At 35.7% G+C, this 25,113-nt stretch overlaps 1 protein-coding gene across 7 annotated transcripts in view; it reads left to right on the forward strand.

Annotated features, from left to right (window-relative positions):
• The window catches only part of ITGB3BP (integrin subunit beta 3 binding protein), a 70,640-nt gene extending 45,527 nt beyond the window's left edge, over positions 1-25,113 (forward strand). For 4 of the 7 annotated variants that reach the window (XM_038537296.1, XM_038537297.1, XM_038537299.1 and 1 more), the window contains 5 exons: positions 114-183; positions 9,251-9,329; positions 9,914-10,007; positions 10,853-10,912; positions 23,850-25,113. In XM_038537296.1, coding sequence (XP_038393224.1) covers positions 114-183; positions 9,251-9,329; positions 9,914-10,007; positions 10,853-10,912; positions 23,850-23,989 — 443 coding nt within the window. In that variant the 3' untranslated portion in view covers positions 23,990-25,113. Of the gene's footprint in view, positions 1-113; positions 184-9,250; positions 9,330-9,913; positions 10,008-10,852; positions 10,913-17,010; positions 17,143-17,848; positions 17,900-23,849 lie in introns of those variants that run through there. The other 3 variants (XM_038537298.1, XM_038537303.1, XM_038537301.1) reach the window with 3 other exon arrangements.

A 25,113-nucleotide genomic window follows, 5' to 3' on the forward strand; every position in this document is an offset into this window, starting at 1 on the left:
TTCATTAGTCTACCCTTTTATTTTTTGTTTAAACTTTGGCAATCTAAATTCTATTTAGAATTTGACAAATTTCCCCTTAACTTTAAGTTCTTCTTTTTATTGCATATATATAGAAAAGAGGAAAAAACTGAACCACCTCAGTTTAACCAAAAGGAAGGAATCTACAACAAAAGACAATAATGAGTAAGTCTGTTGTTTTTGAAATCATAAATACATGTATCTTGAAAGAAAAGGATATTTCTTAAAGTGATAAATTAAGAGAAGTAATTTATTTGCAGAATTTTAAAAATACACCTGAGTTAAAACATTTTTTTTAAGAAGTAAAATATTTTGTGATGTGTTTTACAGTATTCATGTGATCATAATACATGGTATCTTAATGTTTTTTTAAGATTTCTTTCTTTAGGGCAGCCTGGGTAGCTCAGCGATTTAGCGCCACCTTCAGCCCAGGGCATGATCCTGGAGACCTGGGATCGAGTTCCTTGTTGGGCTCCCTGCATGGAGACTGCTTCTCCCTCTGCCTGTGTCTCTGCCTGTCTCTCTCTCTCTCTCATGAATAAATAAATAAAATCTTAAAAAAAAAAAAAAAGATTATTTGAGAAAGAGAAAAAGAAAGTTCAAGTGGGGTGAGGGGCAGAGGGAGGGGGAAGGAGAGAATCTCAAGCAGACTCCCCACTGAGCACTTAGCCCCCATGTAGGGCTCAATCTCACTACCCTGAGATGAAATTATGACCTGAGCGAAAACCAAAAGTCAGACACTGAAGTGACTGAGCCACTCAGAAGCCCCTGTGATATCTCAATTTTAATACTCATGAGTACAGTCTCCCAGCCCATGAATAAGAGACCAGCTTAAGATAAAACTGAAGAAAACACCTTTTCAGATTTTATATAGATGGAAAAGTAATCTATCATCTGGTAACATAGTGCCTAACAAATAGTTGGTTCAAGAGCTAGGAACACAGTGAAGCCAACAGAGTAAGAGATCCAGAGGAACTCAGGAGGCTTATATGCCAGTACCCACCTAATTTCATATTGGCCAGCCATTGCTGCCTTGAATGAAGATATTATCTATAAAAATCTACTTCCCATATATAATCTGGAAAGAATAGTGTATTTATTCATTGAGGCTGGAAAATTGAATTAAGCAGAACGGGGGTTAAATTTTCAAAGTAGTTCATATGTTCAGCTCATTTACCCTTTCAGCTATATTAACTGTTTGCCACACAATATGATGGATAGGTAAAGAAGAAAATAAAGTTTCTCCCATTGGGAACTTCTGGTCTTATGTTGTAAGTTAATATACCTTTCCAAACTTAGAAATAGGTTATGTGTTAGGTTTCAAATTTTTTAAAAATCAGAATGCATTTTTCATACAAATATTATTATAATTTATGGTTATAATGCCAGAATTCTCTTTCTCATAATATAGCTGAACTATAGTATTAATCAGTAGTAGTCTAGATTAAAATATATAAAAATTGAGTGCCATTTAGAGTACAACAGGGACAAAGGGAAGAGTTTCTCAAAGAAATTTCCTTTTGACATCTTCTATATCATCATACCCCCTTTATCTACTTTTACTAGATACTTTTCCTAGCCACATTTCCCTCAACTCCAGATATTTTCATGCACCCTGTCCCACTAATATTTTTGTTGTAAATTACTACACCTTCCTTCCCTTAAGTAAAGTTCACATTTCTTCAATGAAGCCAATATCAACTAGATATTAAAAGGAAAGCATTCTTGGGGTGCCTGGGTGGTTCAGTTGGTTAGGTGTCCAGCCTTGGTTTCATCTCAGGTTATGATCTCCGGGTTATGAGACTGAGTTTGAGTCTGGTTGCCTCAGCACAGAGTCGACTTCAGATTCTCCCTCTCTCTCCCTCTATTTCTCCCCCCACTGGTTCTTGTTCTCCCTCTCTCTCTCTCTCTTTCAAATAAATAAATAAATAAATAAATAAATAAAAAAAAAAAAAAAAATCTCCCCCCCCCAAAAAAGGAAAGCATTCTTTTTAACTTATTAAATACATTTTAAAATTGGCATTCTATACACACAGAAAAATCTCAAATTGTACAAAAGGACATACAGGGAGAGCAAGTGACAAGTAACAATTTTTGAGGCATGTATAATCTTATATTTGAAAGCAGATACTGAGTGTAATATAAGACTGATGATTCACTGAACTGAATAATAATATCAACCTCTATCTCTGAAACGAATAATATACTATATGTTAATTAATTGAATTTAAATTAATAAAAAGTTAAAAATTAAAGCAGATACCTGCTAAATAAACCAAATGAATTTCTGATATAATTATATGAAGTATAACAAACTTAGAAGTAAAAGTAGACAGTGAAGGAGGAAATGTTTTTGGACAACAGTGATAACCATGTAAGCAACCAAACTTAACTCTTGCTTTCCCCTCAGTCAGCTCCACTTAAGCTATTCTAACTTTTTATAGGTTCTTCCCTTCCTTATTCTTCTGAACCCATCAATTTGCTTACAGCTCCAGATTTTTAACAACAGATATCTTAGCAGTGAGCTTTCAAGTAGCAAGGGAATAAGAACCTATGGTTCACTTAGGAATTTGCCTGTATTTATTTAATTTCTCTCAATATTTATTTCTAAAGATCCCAGTTATTTATATATATCACTCCATGACTTAATACTAGAATAAGTGAACTTAAGGACAAGCCAAGATATTTTACAATAGATAAAAATTATGGCTTGCTGATTGTTTTTTCTACTCATTATAAAATTACTTAATCCTACTCAATAAAGCTATTTTACTAGCTTTTGTAATACATCCTTCATTTGTTCTATTTGTTTAGATTTCTTTTATTACCTTGTAAAGCCATTCTAAAGACTTGGTTTTTTAAAATCTGAAATTGAACATTTCTTATTTGCACATCAGTTTTAAATGATCATAGCATTTTGTATTTTGTTTTGGCAATTGTATAGGTTAGGATTGTCCAGAGGAACAGAACCAATCACAGATACATATATGTGTAATAACATAATAATAAGGTATTAATAAAATATAATATTTAATGATAATAAGATGGCATTGATGTAATTGTTATTGATAATTAAAATGTATTGGGGTGCCTGGGTGGCTCAGTTGGTTAATCTTCCAGTCCTTGATTTCAGCCCCGATCATGATCTGAGGGTCGTGGGACCAAGTCATTGGGCACAATGCTCAGCAGGGAGTCTGCTGGAGATTCTATCTTGCTCTCGCCCTCTGCCCCTACCCCTACTCACATGCATGCACACACACTCTCTAAAATAAATAAATCTTTTTTTTTTAAGTTTTTATTTATTTATTCATGACAGACAGAGAGGCAGGCAGAGACACAGGCAGAGGAGAAGCAGGCTCCATGCAAGGAGCCTGACATGGGACTTGATCCTGGGTCTCCAGGATCACACCCAGGGCTGAAGGCAGCGCCAAACCGCTTGGCCCACCGGGGCTACCCTTAAAATAAATAAATCTTTTAAGAAATAACTAAAATGTATTGATAATGAGTTATATATATATACTTGCATATATAGAGAGAGATTGATTGTTAAGAATTGGCTCATGCAGTTACACAGGCTTAACTCTCATCCCATCCACAAGTTTGAGACCCCAGAAAGCCAGTGGTGTAATTCAATTTCAGATCCAAAGGCCTGACAACCAGGGGAGCTGATGCTGTAAATCCCAGTTCAAGAGTAGAAAAACATTCCAATTCAAACAGGCAGGCAGGATGAGTTGCCTAGGTGGCTTAGTGGATAGTCTGTGCCACCTCTTCATTTCGGCTCAGCTCACGTTTTCAGGGTCATGAGATCAGCCCCATGCTGGCTATGGAGTCTGTGTCTTTGACTCCTAACAGCAGCAATGTATTTTCACATTTGCTTAATCTTACCACAAACACAAAATAGTTTCAGAATTCCTATACTCATAGCACTGTTAAAAACAAACCTGCAAAGCATTCAAGATTTGTTTGCAGTCTTTTTTTTTTTTTACTTTAATTTGACAGTATATAGGCAAATTACTATGTTCATAACTACTTGGATTAGTTCTTTATTGTTGCTTTTTTTTTTTTTTAATTTTTATTTATTTATGATAGTCACAGAGAGAGAGAGAGAGAGAGAGGCAGAGACACAGGCAGAGGGAGAAGCAGGCTCCATGCACCAGGAGCCCGATGTGGGACTCGATCCTGGGTCTTCTGGATCGCGCCCTGGGCCAAAGGCAGGCGCCAAACCGCTGCGCCACCCAGGGATCCCCTTATTGTTGCTTTTTATTTTAATTTCAGTTTAGTTAACATACAGTTCTGTATTAGTTTCAGGTGTATAATATAGTGATTCAGCAATTCTAAACATTACTCATTTCTCATCATGATAATTGTACTCTTTAATCCCCATCACCTATTTCACCCATCTCTCCCACAAAGCTCCCCTCTGGCAAAAATCAGTTTGTTCTCTGTAATTAAGAATCTGTTTCTTGGTTTGTCTCTCTCTTTTTTTTCTCCTTTGCTTGTTTGTTTTATTTCTTAAATTCCACATATGAGTGAAATCATACAGTATTTGTCTTTCTCTGACTTATATTACATAGCCTTATACTCTCTAGTTCCATCTAGGTTGTTGCAAATGGCAAGATTTCATTCTTTTTTGAATAATACTCCATTGTTTATATATGTCACATCTTCTTTACCCAATTCATCATTTGATGGACGTTTGGACTGCTTCCATAATTTGGCTATTGTAAATAGTGCTGCAGTAAACATAGAGGTGCATGTATCCCTTTGAATTAATATTTTTGTATTTAGAGGGTAAATACCCAGTGATGCGATTACTGAAGAATAGGGTAGTTCTCTTTTTAACTTTTTGAGGAGCCTCCATACAGTTTTCTGCAGTGGCTGCCCCAGTTTGTATTCCCACCAATAGTGTAAGAGGGTTCCTTTTTCTCCACATTACTTGGATTAGTTCTTTCTTTAAAGAATTATTCATTTGAAATAGTTCGGTTTTCTTGCTTCTGTTTGTATTCAATTTTAATTTTTTTCTCTCATCTTTTTAAATTTAATCTTTTAAATGATGTCAAACATTAATATGGTTCTAAAAGCCAAAACTTAACAAAAAAGTATATTCAGAAAAGTGTCACTCCCTGCCTCATTTTTCCTATCTACTCCCTGTAGGTAAACAAATTCATTAGTTTCTGGTTTACATTTTATTTATTTTTATAAAATTAAGTTGTTTCATTTCTTTTTTCAATTTCTCTTTTTATACAAAGATGGCATACAGTGTATACTCCTTTACATTCTTTGTTTTTCTGTTAGTATATGTCCTAAAATGATACCTTGTTAATCAATTTGGCAAGTTTTAAATATAAGAATTCTTCCAACAGGAAAATATAGTTCCATATTCTAGGTTTAAATTTTTTTTCCCCCAGACAACAAGCAGTTAGTGACATGTCAATAAAGCTCATTTATAAACAAACACCTACACATTAATATTTTATGTGAACTTCTATATCCTTTGTACTCTGAAAGGAAAATATATATTTCACTGGCATTGGCTTTTCTTCCTCTTGGAAATTTGCTGCTGGCTACTGTCACTGCTATGAAAATGCAATAATGGAGACTATCCTTCTGCAGGGTTTACTTCCATTAAACTTTTTATTTTCAGGTTGTAGATTCACACATATGCTGTTATAAGAAGTAAAACATGATGCTATATATAGAAAATCCCAAAGAATGCACAATGACTATGTTCCTTTCTATGTAACTGTGAGTAATTAGTGTTTTAGTTTCCATATATGTAAAATGGAGATATTTACCAAAGAGTTATTTTTAAGATTAAGATATAGCTTGTGAAGTAACAAGTACCATGCTTTGACTTTAGAAAGAGCTCAAAGAAACTTAGCAATATATTTCATCATTACAGTCCAGCTATCATCCAAAATAATCAGTTTAGATAAACAGAATAAGTATAAGTATAAACAGATAAGTAGAGGTTCTGTGACCTATTTACCTTTTTCTCTATAAGACATAGTAAGTAGGGGGATCCCTGGGTGGCTCGGTGGTTTAGCGCTTGCCTTTGGCCCAGGGTGCGATCCTGGAGTCCCGGGATCGGGTCCCGCGTCAGGCTCCCGGCATGGAGCCTGCTTCTCCCTCCTCCTGTGTCTCTGCCTCTCTCTCTCTCTCTCTCTCTCTCTCTCTCTGTCTATGATAAATAGATAAATAAATATTAAAAAAAAAAAAAGACAGTAAGTATTAAGAGGATAAAGGAAATCTGAGGATTTTGTCCCTGTAATGTACATATAACTTTCAGGTTTCTTGAAATTATATACAAATATAGTCTCTTACAAATAGTGACTTTTGATATAAGTTTTTGGTAATGGAATTAATTACGAGTTCATTTGTGGCCTTTGAGAGTATAGTACCAGTAGAGTGGTAAGGCAGAAATCTGAATATAAGAGTTTAATTTCAGTACGGAGGAGTAGAGATTGGGTTTGGACCATTATTTTGAGCAATGATTTATGGGGGGAAAATTCATTAAATTAAGTAAAAGAATTAAGGGCCCTCAAGGGCCAAGCAAATCATATACTTGTAATATTAACCATCAGTACTGATGTAAGATTCCTGTAGCACTCACAGCTTGGGCCAGAGAGTGAAGAAAACAAATAGGAAATCTAGGATTACACATTAGAAGGACATGTGTGTGGCAGAAGGTTAAGGGACTTCTTTTTCTTTTTGTTATTATCCCCAGCTTTATTGAAGTGTAATTGACAAATAAAATTATATATATTTAAAGTTTGTAACAGAATGGTTTGAAATATATGTGTGTACCCATTCCATGAAACTGGTTGCAGTCAGGATGGGAGGAGTTGATTTCATCTAGGAAGAAGTAAAAGAAGGAGGAAGAGAAGAAGGAGATTAAAATAAAAATGGGGGTCACCTGGCTGACTCAGTCAGTAGAGCATGCAACTCTTGATCTCAGAATCATGAGTTGAGCCCCATGTTAGATGTAGAGTTTACTTAAAAATTAAATTAAAATTAAAAAAATAAAAATGAGAAGAATGATGTATTGTCAACTAGTCCATTGGTCATGCAGTGAAGACAAGTTTTCCTCTAAAAGCAGCTCAGGCATGTGAAGGATATCCTGGAAAATAGTTTCCCCAGTTATTTGATACTCAGGCCATACAGCTAGCTCTCCAAGGTTGTCAAAAACAGTTTGCCTAACTGAGCCCCTCAATAACTATCTTAATTTGAGAGGCAGAAATACTAACAGACCCTTTGGGGATATTACATTGCACAATTCCTGGGGACTCCATTTACATCTTACTCTATCTGAACAGAGAGCCCCTTGGAGTCATTCAAGATAGCAGCCCTGCAGGACCCACCCTTCCCACATAATTACATGAGGGTCAACAAGGAGTATCATCAGTTCCTTAAGGTGTGGTAAGATAGTGTTGAGAGAATCTGCCACTTCAGTCCTCCCAGGAAAAGAAGGCAAGGTAAAGAGCCCTTCGGAATGCTTCTCATGGTGAAGTAGCCCGTTTGCCTCAGCTTTGCCCCCTTGAGGCAGTAGTAGCATTGGTTAATGTAGGGGAAACTGGAGGTTCCCAGCCTGGGTGGGAGTCACTTAAGCCCTCTTGCTCCTTGAGGCTTTTGGAGCTCAATGGAAGGAGCTGGATTTCTTTTATGACACTCTTTCAAACTGAGGTTCAAGTGATAAGCAAGTAAGGCTTTTCATTGAAAATACTTGATAGGGATCCCTGGGTGGCGCAGCGGTTTGGCGCCTGCCTTTGGCCCAGGGCGCGATCCTGGAGACCCAGGATCGAATCCCACGTCAGGCTCCCGGTGCATGGAGCCTGCCTCTCCCTCTGCCTGTGTCTCTGCCTCTCTCTCTCTCTCTCTCTCTCTCTCTCTCCTCTGTGACTATCGTGAATAAATAAATAAAAAATCTTTAAAAAAAAAAAAAGAAAATACTTGATAATCAAGGAAAATATTTAAAGAAAAAAGATCACCTGCAATTCCATTTTCCTCACATAAATTTTAGTTTTTGCATAAATGCTGTTTTTCATTCCTTATTTGCATACTTCATGTATTTTACTTGGAGGGAACATATTGTACATATTCATTGCATATGAAGATTTAACATACCAGTCTTATTTTTAATAGCACAGAAATGTTAATGGATAATATTGATGTAATTTTGAAAAGCATTTAAATAAAATTTCTTTTTTTTTTTTTTCATAAAGTCAATAGCATAGATTTGTGGTCTCTGAAACAGTAGTCACTAGCCAGCCACACATGGCTAATGAGCATTTGAAATGTGACTAGTCTGAAATGAGATGTGCTATGAGTGTAAAGTACACACTGGATTTTTTAAAAAAAAGCATACAATATCTCATGAATAATTTTTATTGATTACATGTTGAAATGATAATACTTTAGATATGTTTGTTAAATAAAATATATTATTAAAATTAAGTTCACTTCTTTTTACTTCTTTCCATGTATCTACTAGAAAATTTTAAATTACATTTGTGGCATACATTTTATTTCTATTAGACTGCACTGATGTAGATTATCATATACAGCTATGAGATCATAAAATTGGACAATAAGGGAATAGTTAAATCATCTTTGGCATGTTTACTAGATATAATATTGTGCAGCCTTTAAAATTATAAACATATGGGTGATGTGGCCAAAAAGTATATGTATTATATTATATTAAGGAAAGAAAGTATGATATAAAATTATAGAAATTGTTTTTAAAATACCTAAGAGAATTTTTCCTGTATGCTAACATGCTAACTAGGGATATGTTCAGAGATAAGATTACAAATGAAGTTTTCTTTGTTTTCAAATTTAAAAGAATGCCTTTGTAACCTTTTTTCACTCTGAAATTATTAAAGCCATCAAACTTACTTTTTTATTTAAAATAATTCCTGGGTAACCCTGACTCAGATCAAGGTAAATAAGGAGATGGTATATTAGGGTTCTCAAAGTGGAACTGTGGAGAAAGGAGCAAGCCAACTAACTAGATCTTCACATCTTCTCCCACTGTTCAGAGGAAATGAAAGCAAAAATCCCAAAGACAGGTTGGTTTGTAAAGGGATGAAAGACATTTACATCTTTCACTCCTTTGTAAAGAAAAGGATTAGAAAACTGAATCTGAGATCTTTTTAAAAGAATTAAAGGTGTGAAAATGACTTGCTATTTTAAATGCTTCATCTTGCTAATTTTTTTTTTTCATTTATAGATTCATGATGTTGCTATCTAAAGTTGAGAAATCATCAGAAGAAATCATGGAAATAATGCAAAATTTAAGCAGTATACAGGTTAGCTTTTTTTTGAAGTTTATAAATAAAATAAATTTTATTTATTTATTCATGAGAGACACAGAGAGAGAGAGAGGCAGAGACACAGGCAGAGGAAGAAACAGGCTCCATGCAGGGAGCCTGACATGGGACTCGATCCCAGGTTTCCAAGATCACGCCCCGGGCCAAAGGCGGCGCTAAACTGCTGAGCCACCAGGGCTGCCCAGGTTAACTTTTTTTTTTCCTTTGGGGCGTATAATTTTTCATATGTCTACTACTCCATTTGAAAAAAGAAAATAGGAAAGAAGCCCCAGATTGGAGAATCCAATCCAGGAAAGAATTTGCAGGGAATATGTCTAATTTACTTTTCATGAGAATTTCTTTTCTTATATGAACACTAACCATAATCTTTTAGTAATATCTGGCTTTTTCACATTTTAAAGTTTGCAGTGTTGACCTGCCAGCAAAAGTTAAATTTCTTACCACAGAGTTTAAGTTTTTCAGATGAAAGGAACAGTAATGAAAGGAACATTACTGATAACTAGACTTACCAGTAATGCTCTATATGTAGAGAACTTAACTCATTTAAGATGTCTTTCTTTTAGGCTTTGGAGGGCAGTAGAGAGCTTGAAAATATCCTTGGTATCTCCTGTGCATCCTGTTTCTTACAAAGAGAAATGCGGAAAACGAAAGAGCTAAGTAAGAAAAATTCATGGGTTTTCAGTGGCATCTCTCTGATTCCTTATTTCTAAACATTAGAATATATCTAATGTTTTCAGGTTTAGAGATAAACTCAATAATCTTTCTCAAATTTAAATCTGATAGACTTTTTTATATATGGCACTACTGGACATGTAATGGAAATCTTATTTAAAGAATAAGCTGGGCAGCCCTGATGGCCCAGCGGTTTAGCGCCGCCTTCGGCCTGGGGTATGATCCTGAAGACCCGTGATCGAGTCCCATGTCGGGCTCCCTGCATGGAGTCTGCTTCTCCCTCTGCCTGTGTCTCTGCCTCTCTCTCTCTCTGTGTCTGTCATGAATAAGTAAATAAAATCTTTAAAAAAAAAAAAAATTATAGGGATCCCTGGGTGGCTCTGCAGTTTAGCGCCTGCCTTTGGCCCAGGGTGTGATCCTGAAGACCCGGGATCAAGTCCCACGTCAGGCTCCCTGCATGGAGCCTGCTTCTCCCTCTGCCTTTGTCTCTGCCTCCCTCTCTCTCTCTCTGTGTCTCTCGTGAATAAATAAATAGAATCTTAAAAGAAAAAAAATTATAAGAAGCATATATCTTTTCCCAGGATATGTTACTTCAGAGATTCTTGTTGAATATGAAGGAAAAGAATATGCCTTCAGCCTGATAATCAGGCTTTTTAAAAATCTGGTGCTTATTCTTTAAATAAGATAAAATAAGGTATTACATTTTGTACTCGATACCTATTATGTATTACTTCAAATTATCTTTTTCTCATGAAGTTATCCAAGGATGAGAAATTATTCATATTCTATGCTAATTCATAACATGAGTATTTTTGTTTTTGTTCTTTTAGTGATAAAAGTAACAGAACAAAAACTGTTCGAAAAGAAGTGTTCAGAATTTTCCAACAAAGGTAAAGAGTTGTGTTTTCATTTATATTAAAAGATCCTGGGATCCCTGGGTAGCGCAGCGGTTTGGCGCCTGCCTTTGGCCCAGGGCGCGATCCTGGAGACCTGGGATCGAATCCCACATCGGGCTCCCGGTGCTTGGAGCCTGCTTCTCCCTCTGCCTGTGTCTCTGCCTCTCTCTTTCTCTCCGTGTGACTATCATGAATAAATAAATTTAAAAAAAAAAAAAAAAAAAAAAAAAAAAGATCCTTTCATCTCATTTGGCCAATCATCATGAGTCCTTTTTTACTGTGGTCTTCTTAAAAGATCATAAATCTCATTTGAAAACCTTATACTGAATTTGGCAGGCCATGTCTGATAAGATAACTTCTCTGATTATTAAACTTTTAAAATATGTTTTGAAATATAATTTTCAGTTTAAGATTTAGATTTTGTCTTTTTATTAAAAGTTCTTCTTGAGCATACAGACAAATAGGAACAAGCATTAATATATAGCAACTTTTTTAATGGTGAATTAGGATTACACAAAGCATAAAAAGTTACTTTGTAACCAGCGTTTTGAAAACTTTCAGATCATTAATGATGTTTGATCTACTGTGAACTCATATGCCTCTGAGCATTTCACAGCATGGGAAACTAAATTAGCAGGCTTCCCATAACACATGCACGTCCATACCTCAGTAAGCAAAATGATCATGGACTATAAAATATTAAAACCTTTAGACCAACTTAAGAGGGATCTTTTTAATATTACTGACATAAATGCCATTTTGCAATCTCTGCAAGTGGAACTAGGCCTTTAAGCGGGTAGCTATGTTTTAGTCTACCATTTTTGAATACCAATGACTACCAATTATTGAGGACCAGTAATTCTAAGTTCCCAGCACTAGGATCAGCAGATCTTTACCTCTACTCTGCATGATATCTATTATCACTGTCATTATAGATAAGGAACAAAAACAAAAAATGTTAAGTAACGTGCCCAAACACACTGCTATTTTTTTTTAAATTTTTTAAAAAGATTTTATTTATTCATGAGAGACAGAGAGAGAGAGAGAGAGAGAGGCAGAGACACAGGCAGAGGGAGAAGCAGCCTCCATGCAGGGAGCCCAACATGGGACTTGATCCTGGGTCTCCAGGATCACACCGTGGGCTGAAGGCAGTGCTAAACCGCTGAGCCACCCAGGCTGCCCAACACACTGCTATTTAAATGTCAGAGCAGGAATTCCAACTAAAGACCAGTCTAACCTCAAAAAAGTATGGTTTTTTTCCATTGTTCCATGTTGCCTCTTCCTACAACAAATGAAATCACTTAGTCAACCCAGCTTTTAGATTCAAATGAGGCAAAACTGAAACCACTTCAACCAATCTAGCATATTGGATTATATTTAGGATCTTTATTTTTTATTTTTTTATTTTTTTTATTTTTATTTTTTTATTTAGGATCTTTAACAAGCCAGTGATGAGTTTGCATGGAAAGTACTAGGATTCCCTGTTATTTCCAAAGGCCACCTGGTAATATAGGGCAATAGCCCTGGCAGGACTCCTCCAAAGCTCATGAAGGAAGAGAGCTGAGCAGGTTTCCCGAACCATTCAATGGAGCAGAGTTAACTTCCACTGTGATCCCAAGAATTTAAGAATATGAAGTTAGCTCTTAGAAAAGGCTTAAGACCTTTTCTTTCCTATACTGTGAAACTTGATTATAATGTGTAGCTGGATTTCAGTGGTTTCAGTTTCTTTTTCCTTGAGAAGTTTTAGAGGATCATAAATGGGAAATTAGATTGTTGATTATTTCCCAACCAGAGGAAATCTATATATTATGTGCCAATGGTGTGGATTTTTTTTTCAATCTGTAACTTCCTAGAAGTGACCAGAATTAGGCTTTACAGAGTTGGCTTTCACCAATTTTTGAGAAATGAGGAAGGGAAAATTATAGAATAAATAAGTGAATTGTCACTTTAATATTGGGGAAGAAATTTCCAAAACTATTGTTTCCTTCCCTAAACATTTATTAAGACATTAAAGGTATATTCCATGTATTAAAAGTTATCTCCTTTCAGTTATCTATTATATACCAATTCTTTGTGTGTTTATGCATGACCAGCTTTAAAACTATTTTCTAGGATTTTAGGCATTAAAACTGACTTGCCCATTACCAGGTTTTCCCTAAGGACTGAGTGTTTGTTCATGCATAAAGGAGATCCTGTGACTAAATCATGTTTTAAAATTTCTAATAAGGGAACCCTGGGTGGCGCAGCGGTTGGCGCCTGCCTTTGGCCCAGGGCGCGATCCTGGAGACCCGGGATCGAATCCCACGTCGGGCTCCCGGTGCATGGAGCCTGCTTCTCCGTCTATGTCTCTGCCTCTCTCTCTCTCTCTGTGTGACTATCATAAATAAATAAAAATAAATAAAATAAAATAAAAAATAAAATTTCTAATAAGCATTGATTATTTGTTGTGGCCAAAATGAAAACTGAATCTAAATATATATAAAATATATAATAGCTGTAGAAATATATATTAGAATATATGTCATCTTCCATTTGTTTCTTGGCAAGAGCTGAATTAGCTCTTTATATTTCCTGAGGTATTCAGATCTTCATTAGCTTTTCAATTAATATTTTTTTAAAGATTTTTTTATTTATTTATTCATGACAGTCACAGAGAGAGGAGAGAGAGGCAGAGACACAGGCAGAGGGAGAAGCAGGCTCCACGCAGGGAGCCTGATGTGGGACTCGATCCCAGGACTCCAGGATCACACCCTGGGCCAAAGGCAGGCGCTAAACCACTGAGCCACCCAGGGATTCCCTCAGTTGATTTTTTTTAAAGTATTGTTGCCTAAAAAATCTTTTGAAACTTATTTCCTTTAAAATTTGAGTGTTTTTACTGAGTGTTTTTTCCTCTTCTCTCTATAGCTCATGATGCATTTTTTTATTTTGGTTTTTGATTAAAGATGATGCACATCGACACATTTATATATGTATATATAATTTTTTGCTGAGTTAACAACTTTAAACCCTTTTTATTTGTATATTCATTTTACAAGGATTTAGCTAGTGTTTTTGACATCTCAATCTAATTTGGGGATAAATAAAAAATTTGGGGATCTAGCCTTTAGCCTTTTATAGAAATTTCTACTTTACTTTCACTATGCTATTATCCATAATTGCTTAAATTTTAAAATATTTGGGGAATCTTGATAATATTAGAAGTTATGTAATGTTAAAAATAACTCCTATAAAATATATGGGATTTGTTTTATTAGGTACTTAAAATAAGAACAAATTACTTTTTTCACAGTCAAAAGAATGTCCTTCAGATTATCATAAAATTTTCCTAGAATAGTTAAAATAGACAATATCAGGAAAATTCCAACATTTAGGCTATTGTTGCTCCTTCAGGTCAGCCCCCTGGTTCTGTTTATTTTTCCATGTCACTGCTAGCTAGCTTGTTTAGCATCAGTTGCAGCCTTTATTACAGAGAAGTACAATTGTAAAAATAACATGCTAGTGTTTTAAATAAATAGACATCTGACACATTTTTTAAGGCTTTACAGAGGAAATTAAAACATATACAATAACATGAAAAGGTACACTGAGATTTTCATAGTTTTCAAAAGAACTGGATGTTGCAAATCAGGGGCTGCTTTGATAGAGCATATGAATAAAAGAGGCTCTCCCTTGCTAAATACAAATTTCTTAAAGGAAGGCTTTCTTTCTTTTTTCAGTTACTTAGGAAGTAAGCCTAACTTCATTTTCCTTAATAATATTGGCTTTATGACTCTTAGAAAAATAATGAGATGAAAGGTCCTTTTTCTGTTACATTTGGATGTGAATTTTCATAATTATTCTTAATTTGTTATGCTAAAGATTTAAAACATGACCATTCAATGGGTTGATACAGATGGAATGTCACATTATCATCACATGGTAAGGCATGAAATTTATTTACTTTACATAATCAACCTCTACTTAAAACAACTTGATACAAATATTCCTAAGTCAATAGAGGGCATTATATAGCACTTAGTATTTTCATTTTTTCTGGAAATATTAGAAAATACCATCATTGTTTGTCTAAGACCAGTACTTCCAGTAAACAAAATGTTTTTCAAAAGAATGTAAGCAAATTGTAGAACAGTTGCCAAGATATGAAATCTAGACACATTAGCTTTAGTCCAAAACATATTTTATCTGTTTTGAGAATAATTGTGTAGGTTGCAGTATGCATATTTGAAATGAAATGTAACCATGTGAACTTTACAATTGTTCAAAAAAGTTGATTGTCTCAGCTGTTTGTAATACAAAATATTTCAGAATTTCTAGCCATGGCCTTCAGAAGAAAAGTACATGCTATAACGTTTCTGTTTTCTTTAGCTAACTTACTGTCTTACATTATTAAATTCATCTGGGTTATAGGATTTTAAAGTTTTCGAATTCTTGGACTACAGGACAAATTTTAAGCTCTTTCTGTTCTGACTATGAAATAGTTTGATACTGCCCTTTCATTCTAACCACCCACAGAAGTATTTTTTAATTTAAAGATATGTTGTTCTTTCCCCCACTCAGGCTTGAAAATGTATTTATCATATCAGCCAAATAATTTTACTCCCTAGAAGACTACTATCCTTTTAGTTTTTTATATCCTAACATTAAACGGTATCTTTTTTCAAATAAATACTTCAGTTTTAAAAGCACTAAAGTTTGAAGCATAGACATGATGCGTTTTAGAAGAAACAAAAATTCCTTCCTGTGCCTTCATGTTCTTGGTTTATCTGAAGATAAAAATTGGAGATATTAGTTTTGGTGACACAAATCTACATAATGTACAATTGTAGTCCTAGCTCTTTATCAGAATTCTCCTGTCATGTTGTACTTGGTTCATATCTTTCCTATTAATAATGTTAATGCCCTTGTCTTACACTATTCATCACTGTTTTGGGGATACATTTTGACTGCTTACTTGAGATTTGTCTACAATTTAAGGAAAAACAAATTGATTTATTACTTTTCAAAGCCTTTTAAATAATTTCTTCCATGATTCAAATTTTTGTATACTTCTTTAGAAGTATGATAGTTTTTATCTTTTAAATAATCAGTAAAAAAAATTTAACCGTAGATTTTAACTCACTTAATAGCAATTATATGTTTAAGAGGTGTAAATAACTTGCTATCAGACATTACAAATATCCAGGTGCTCTGTATGTGCTGATGACAACAAAATTGAAACGAAAGACTGTAATAATTCTGACTGGTTTTCTCTGCAGAAGATATTGATTATTTGTGTGTGGTGAGAGATTTGGAAAATTCAATTAAAGGAGTTGTGCAAAGGTTTCATAAATTTTCCTTCTACAGCATGTACACAGACATTGTTGCGTATTAAATCAATGCAGCACTTCACAATATATTTTCTTTGAAACATAAAAATAAATAACATTTAAACAGTTCTGCTTACTACAGAAACAAATTTTATTTTCTGTGAAGCATTTAGTCATGTGCTATCACTGACTCATACACATTTGCCAGCTGTAACAAATTTTATAGACATTTTCTCCAGAGACATATCTCACATACTATGAATTTTTAAATGAGCAAATGGTGAAGAAGGGATGTCAGCAATATAAAAATTGATCAGTTAAAAGATAAAAGCATAAGTAAAGAGATTTGTATGGTAGTCTTAATAGGTTTTATTAAATAAAAATACTATAAAAAGACAGTAATGAACAGACTGAAGACTAACCGTTCTTGAGATGGAGAAAAATTATTCTGGCACAGTTAGTAGAAATTGGTTTTATGTCACCTGACAGGTGAACATTTTTTTCCCCTGTTTTAACTCTTAGAGTAGTCAAAAATCTCTTCAAAAAAAGAGTTAGATAAATTTTCTAAGTGGCTTATGTATTAAACACACACATAGAATGATAAAGCAGATATTTATAGTGTTACATAGATAATTATATAGTTAAAAGCAGGACTTCTGTAAAAAGTATTGGGTGAATTTTTCCTCCAGCTCAGACTCATACAAGAGGAAAAGAAGCATTTTTTAATTTATACTGTTCATACCATATGCTTCACCTCTCTGGAATCTCTCTCTTTGTGAACTCCAGGCCTCTCTACTGCTTCTCTCTCTACCTGGATTGCTCTTTCTTCCTTCTCTGTCTAGCAGATTCCTCCTGCTCATTCTTTAAGATCAGCCTCAGATGTCACATCTTTTATGAAACTCTCCCCAACTTGCCTAGGTAAAGTTAAATTACTTTTTCTTCTGGCCTTCTACAACACTTGTCTGAATGTTTATAAATGTATTATGTTGTAGAGTTGTAGTGTATTGTAATTGTCCGATTATATGGCTCCTCCTGGGCTCCTCCTTGGCAAACAAAAGTCGTATCTCTATAGTATAGCCCCAGAGCCTAGTATAGAACCTGATAGAAGGTCCATAGTGCATGTTCAGTGAAAAAATAAAGACAAATGCAACTCTAAGAATTTTTTAAAGGAATTTAAATATTTTCAAATACTTATAAATTACTATCTCCTTACATGCTTCATCCATTTAATACTTACTGCATGCCTACTATGAGCCAGGCACTGTTCTAGCACTGGGGATACGGTAATGACCAAGGCAGACATAGTCCTGCCCTCATGATTATAGAATCTGTCACAAAAGACAAATAATTATAATAAAGCATAATCACATAATAATCATAATAATTATATTAATAAGTTTTGGGGCACTTTTTGTCCTAAATTCTTAAATGTACATTCTGAAACAGAATTGGGCAAATCAGTAAAATGTTGAAATGAGAATTTATAACCCTGAAGCTGTTTATAATGTAAAAAAAACTTTATGTTTGGGTTCTTTAATTTCATTTGATTCAGCATTTATTCTGTATCACATATTGTGACAACTTACTTTGAAATGTTTTCTGAAAAAAATCTTTTTTCTTATAGAATTGCATCATCTTGACAGCTATGAATTCCTTAAAGGCATTTTAAACTGAGGTAGGGTTTCACCTTTCTAACTAAGGTTATTAGCCTTGTGAAATTTCACTGTTTTGTTCAGATGGAAACATTTTACTTATATTATCAAATTTGGTATTGTGTGTCTATGAAGAAAATAGGGACATGAGCTTTGGAAGTGTTTTTGAAATTATATTGAATCTATTTTTATAAATTATAAAAGGACAGTCTGACAGGATGTGCGAGTTAGAAGCTGATTGAAAAGAACCGTTGAGCTCATCAGCCTAGCTTTAAAAGTCAAGTGCATATTTTTAGGTTAATATTTAGAGCGCTCTTAATTTAGCATCTTTTTTTTTTCTTTAAGATTTTATTTATTTATTCATGAGAGACACAGAGAGAGAGGCAGAGACATAGGCAGAGGGAAAAGCAGGCTCCATGCAGGGAGCCTGATGTGGGACTCGATCCTGGGACTCCAGGATCACACCCTGGGCCGAAGGTGATGTATTTATTTAATTAAATAAAATATTAAAAAAAGAAAAAAGAACTAGCCTATCCCAGACTTAGTGGCATCAATATTAAATAAGATTCTTAGAAGCTAACTAGATGTTGCCTACTGTCTCTTAGGGAAAAATATTAATGCAAAATAAATTCTATAGTGAAAATACATTTCTTTGGAAATTGTATTTCAGGGAACCCTGGGTGGCGCAGCGGTTTAGCACCTGCCTTTGGCCCAGGGCACGATCCTGGAGACCCGGGATCGAATCCCACGTCGGGCTCCCGGTGCATGGAGCCTGCTTCTCCCTCTGCCTATGTCTCTGCCTCTCTCTCTCTCTCTCTCTCTCTCTCTCTCTCTCTCTCTGTGTGACTATCATAAATAAATAAAAATTTAAAAATTTTTAAAAAAAGGTAATTGTATTTCAAATGATTAGTATTAGCTTCCTAACTTTAAAAAATATTTGCAAAATATACACAAAATTGTGTCACTTTCCTTCATTAAAATGTTTATTCTGTTGTATGTAACAAATAATAGGTGTTTTTTTTTTTTAAGATTTATTTATTTATTCATGAGAAACAGAGAGAGAGAGGCAGAGACACAGGCAGAGGGAGAAGCAGGCTCCCCGCGGGGAAGCCCCATGCAGGACTCCATCCTGGTTCCCAGGATCACACCCTGAGCCAAAGGCAGACACTCAACCACTGAGCCACTCAGGTGTCCACAAACTATAGTTTGTAAAAATAGCTGACATTCATTAAGCACTGTCAATATGCCAGGTACTATTGTAAGTACCTTATACATATTCCATTTAACCTTTTCAGCAATTTACATGACATACAATTATCACCTTTATTTTATAGTTAAGGAAACAAGTACAAAGATGTTAATAACCTTGTCCTAGAATGATCTAAGAGACAAAGCCAGGATACTAAGCTGAGTAGGCTGGCACCAGAATCTTTGCTTTGCCCAGTCACAATAGTAAACTACGATTGTCAGGTGTCACTACTGGTCAAAGGTTTTAGAACCTGTTAAATAGTAAGGATCTAATATATATGCATATACATATGTACTCATTATAGGTTAAACATTTTATACAATTTCTGGCCCATGGCAATCCAACAGATAACTATTAGATGGAGATCCTAAATACATAGTTACAGTTATACATCTGGCAAATAACATACATATTGAGTATTTGATGGTCTCATTTGAACTTTGGGGAACTTAAAGTACTGAGAATAGCTTTGTGTTCCTGGATCCTAATAAAGATTAGAACATTAGGGGTGGTCTTCTGAGTCTTTAATATGAATAGTATTTAACAAAAAACTGTCAAGAATGAAGGTTGTCCTGCCACTCAACTTCCCATTTAGTGGGAAGCGTTGGAGAGAAATAACAATGAAATGAAACTGGACTTTACCTTTGAGGCATTTTCCTGGGTTCTTTTGATTTTTTTTCTTACTTTGGCACTTTCTTCATAATCTTACCCTACCCATTCCTTGACTTTAGTTCTCACCTTAATGCAGCTTATGGCTTCCGAATCGATGTTGACCATCTTTCTGAGGTATAAACTCACAACTCAGCTGCCATATGTTTTGCCCCAAGTGTGCTGATTTCATCATTCCCCCCCAAAAAAAATTCTTTCTCATTTGCCTTTTTAGGGATTACATGTATCCAGTGATAAGACTCAAAACCTCAAAATTCTGTCCTTCTTTGTGCCCTCATATGCAACTGCTGCCAGGCCAGATCACTTCTAAAAATGTTTACCTCTTCTTTCCATGCCCCCTGTACTAGGTTATTCCTTCCTGACCTCTCATCCAGATTATCCTCCCCATTGTAATCTGCCTCTCTGCCCCCTTGGTCTCTTTCCCCTATAGCCTGTCCTGCTACTTGAAAAATTATGCCTAAGAAGATACCAATCTGCCGTATTCACAGTAAAATCCAAATTTCTATTACATTCAACACTCTCCCTAATGTGACCACAGCTTACCTTGTCCTGGTGCCTCAGTCACTCCAGATGATGTGCCATTCTTCAGACACATTCCTCAGAGAGAACATTTCTCATTCCTTTATCTTTGTTCTTGTCTCTCCTCTGCTTGACATGTTTTCTTATCAAAACTTTACCCATCTTTCAAAACCTACTTATAACTCACCTTACAGTAGGCTTTCTCAGATCCCTCTTTTCCATGTTGTCTCGTTGTTCCTTTTTTATGCATTTGTCATAGCTGCCCAACTGGTATGACTAAGCGAGGGTATTAAATTCTGATTTTGTCCCGTGCCTTAGAAACTTCTGACTGGCACAGTACTCCTGATGCCATTGTGGCCAACTCCCCTGTCTGCACATCAAGTCCTGCCCCCTCTCACACTTATGTGATTATTCCGCCTGATATTTATTGTTCAGTGGGGGAAATAACCCATACAAATTCACTCCCAGAGCCTTTAACAAGCAAAGCCTTTATAAAATAATGTTACAATAAGAGAGACAGCTACCTATGGGTCACAGACTTAGACAGTAGCAGTACAAAGACCAGCAAAGGGGTGGGGGAGCATGATTTGGGCTAATATTAACAGAGGACACTGCAGGAGATATTGGGATAATTTATCTAGAAACAACTGGATAAATCACTTGGTAAACAAAAGTAGAGGCTTAGTATAAACAGAGCACTTGGGCAGCCCCGATCGCCCAGTGGTTTGGCGCCGCCTTCAGCCTGGGGTATGATCCCGTAGACCCAGGATTGAGTCCCACGTCGGGCTCCCTACGTGGATCCTGCTTCTCCCTCTGACTGTGTCTCTGCCTCTCTCTCTCTCTCTCTCTTTCTCTTTCTGTGTCTGTCATGAATAAATAAAATCTTAAAAAAAAAATAGAGCACTTGCATAATGCCAACCTTCTAAAACCTAGTTGATTAATCAAGCTAAAGATACAAGATTTATATTATATACACAAAACAATAATATAAGCCAAGCTATGATAAGCAATACAAGTTCAGACCCACTTCTTTCCAGGATTCTGGCCAACAGCAAGCACAAAAAGGGATTATGAGTCCATTGAGAATCAAAGTATCAACTTTATTAGTGGAGGAATTGATAACCTCAACATGGCAGGCCCTCTGATAGAAGATTAGGGTAACTAATGTGGAGTGTGCCTAAGACAGAAGTGGAACCTCCTCTCCCATACTGAGTCTAAATCTTGAACGCTGTGAATCCCAATCTTGAACCTGAGGAGAAAGCTGTATCTTTGAAGTAGACCCCATGTCCATGTGCCTCTACAATGCAAAGACCACAGACATACCTATGCTTGATTGCAGATGAGATCAATAGAATGGGCTGGTATCCTTACAGGATGAAATTAGGAAGCACAAAGACCCACTGGACTTGAGAGGAGACAGTGAAAGGGAAACTGAATAGTGGGAAAGAGGTATAAGAGTGACATACGGGGATCCTTGAGTGGCTCAGCAGTTTAACCCCTGCCTTCAGCCCAGGGGGTGATCCTGAAGTCCCAGGATGGAGTCCCACATCGGGTTCCCTCCAGGGAGTCTGCTTCTCCCTCTGCCCCGCCATCCCACCCCCCACCCCCCCGCCGCCGTGTGTCTCTCATGAATAAATAAATAAAATCTTTAGAAAAAAAAAAGTGACATGTATTATTACTAGTGAAATGTGTTGATGTTCTGGACTTTGGCCAATCAAGTTTGTCACTCTTCCATAGGGTATAGAGAGCAGAAGAGCTGACAGTTCCTTCCTCTTCAGACTAAGGATTATAAACCTTCCTTTCTAAGAACCAAGTGAAGAATAAGCAATAGTATACGAATACACAACAAACATCGATCACCTCAGGATGGAGTGATTAGGTCATTATTTAAGAGTTCATGATTTTAAAATCAATTCTAGTTATTCCACTCTACATTATCTCTGACAGAGGACCGTCTGGACCCTAGTAGTGGAAACTCTGTACTTTACTAGGAAGCCTGAATTTGAGAAATGGGTCATTTTGATGGGCTGCATAAACATACCAGATAGAATAACATGAACAAAAAAGGCAGAATAGTAGAATGACTGAACAATAGTAGGTTGGACCACGTCATTGATAGCTATGATCACCAGGCTTAATAGGTTCAGACTTTATTCATTAGGCAAAAGTAGACCAGTGAAGATTATTAGGGAAGTAACAATCCAAAAATATGTCTTAGAAAGAATATAATTGCTATATGAAGGATAATTCCTGTCAAAATACTGCTCATGAACTGCATCACTATATCTAAATTGCTTTTCATTTGTGTTCTGAGATATTCATCTCCAGAACCAGTAGGGCAGTGTAGAGATAATATTAATGCTACTGTAGTCTTGTGTTGTGACATATTATCACATTGAACACAGTTATTTGTTTTTGCTGGATCCTGAATTTGGCCTCAGAATCTTTCTCAACACTTCTAGCAGCCCTGATCAACTTGTAAAACTCCTTTGCATGGTCTGGCATTATAACAGAGAACAGGATTTGGATTACATATCTAGCACCAGTTCTGCTACCTACTTAGCTCTGTGGCCTTAATAAGGCACTTGGCTCCCCTAAACCTTAACTATAAAATGGGACTGATCCTTACCTTGTGGGATTCTACAAGATAAGCTTAACTAGCACCTCCCCCACAGTAACTATTTAATGATAGTCTTACTTTTCTGTATAGTATTGTCATTAGTTCTGATAACTCTGGATCGGTGACCTCTAGGGATATCAAGTGAACACTAGAGTGCTTAAAATCTCCTCTAGGAATTCAGACCAGGCTCAACTTGGCAAGAGATGGTGGTCAAGTTGGCAACCTACCTCCTGGGACAAAGAATATATGTGGATGGTCAAGTTGGCAACCTACCTCCTGGGACAAAGAATATATGTGGATTCTCATGAATAGGGAAATATAGGAGCCTACCATCATTACTTCTTAATAGCTGCAAACATAAGCATGGAAGGGGTATTTCAGGAGTGAAAGGTCCAGATGCCCTATGGGAAACATGCTATCACTTGCCAATGGCTGCTTGGGGGGGAGGTTTCCTCACCCAGAGGTCCTGAGCCAAACTGCAAGAACGTCTGCCACCACTGGGAGGCCCCCGAGGGACATGCTCTGAATAGGAATGCCAGTAAATACGGTCTTTTTTTGGGGGGCAGCTGTTGGAGGAAACACCTGCTGAAAGGCCCTTAAGGCTTATAGACCAAAGGCATGTAGATTTTGGTGTTTTCAGCAAGTGGGTCATGTAGGAGTTTCAGAGATCTCTCAGAAGTATCCCAAGACCGATCTTCAAAGTGGAGAGTGCGATGTCTGAGTAACCCTATTGACAGTTATTTATGAAGATGAATCTTGTTAGAAGACCCAAAAATGAACAAATGAGAGTGCCAGTATCTCCTCTAGGTGCCAGATCACATGGTAATGGGTGCTTGAACCATGGAAGTAATGCATGAGAGGCATGTTAATTTGGAAACTAGTTCTTGATCTAATAACCATCCTATTTATCCTGCAGGCATTAGAAGAAATGTGCCCACTCTGAACACCAACTTCGTCTGCATCTGCCTGACCGTATTTAAAGGAACAGAAACGTCTGTAATTAATCTGCCCAGTAAATACCAGATCAGAGCACTAGGCAGGTGTGTGTCTAGATAAAATTTCTTGCAGCTAATTTAAACTTTCTACACACACCAGTGGATAATCTCAATGTAAATAATACATTTCTCCTGGACCCTTTAATGTGAGCCAACATGCAGGAGAGGATATTAACTTCTGTTCTCTGTCACATACACGTCTGTGTACTTTTAGCTTTTATAGATAGATTTGAAGCATTTATGAAAAGAGCACCTTTGGTAAAAGTGTAGGTTTTAAGACTCAGATTAAATTTAATGAGTAGAAGTAGGTACCACTTTCCCATTGAAAGCCCCAGATGCATATTAGATTCTTTTTAAACTTTTTAAATTTTTCTATGAGTTTATTATGTAGCCACTATCTCAGGGATGAGTTTTTCTACTTTACCTATTTCTATGCTAGTATAGAAAAACTATTTTCAAAGTTTTAAAATTGTCACACCTTCTTTTATAAAATAGTGGAATGCATTTTTCAGTACAAATATATTTTTAAGTAGGAAGTTATTCTTAAACTGAATTATACAGACTCTACTGAATTTAAAGAGATCTTTCTTATGGGTCAGTATGTGATCCCCTCAAAATTACTTTGGAGCATTAAGTTTCTATTTTTCTATGGTGTTCTTTTGTATCATCGTCGCACTGTCACAAAATTAAAGGGAAGAGGGAATCACAGGATGTGTTATAACTTGGGTAACATGGTTTTTTAAAACCTCTATTTTTCTTTGATTATCTCTACAAGGGAAAAAGTGCCATTCCCTTGGTACTTGCCCTAAGTCTTGATAAAATTTGTATATTATGGTATCATGTAAATAAAAATACTATATGAAAATCTAAAACAAAATTTAAGTTTGAAAATAACTGATTTTCCAGTTAGAGAAATTTCAGATTTACCTCTTAAAATGAAAATGAGTTTTTAAAAACTATTAAATGACATAGATACTAAATAGTAACTCAATTAACTATTAAATCGAATTCCCTTCACTAATGATTTTATTGGTACTACATAAGATTTTAAAGATAATCTAACAAAAAAATAAAATAAAATAAATAAAATAAAATAAAATAAAGATAATCTAACAAATATTAAGAACACTTTGTGATACACAGTCCTTATAATAGGACATTACCTAAAATATACCAAAATGATAA

This window comes from Canis lupus, chromosome 5, assembly GCF_011100685.1.
Source record: "Canis lupus familiaris isolate Mischka breed German Shepherd chromosome 5, alternate assembly UU_Cfam_GSD_1.0, whole genome shotgun sequence".
In the NCBI taxonomy this organism is placed as follows: domain Eukaryota; kingdom Metazoa; phylum Chordata; class Mammalia; order Carnivora; family Canidae; genus Canis; species Canis lupus.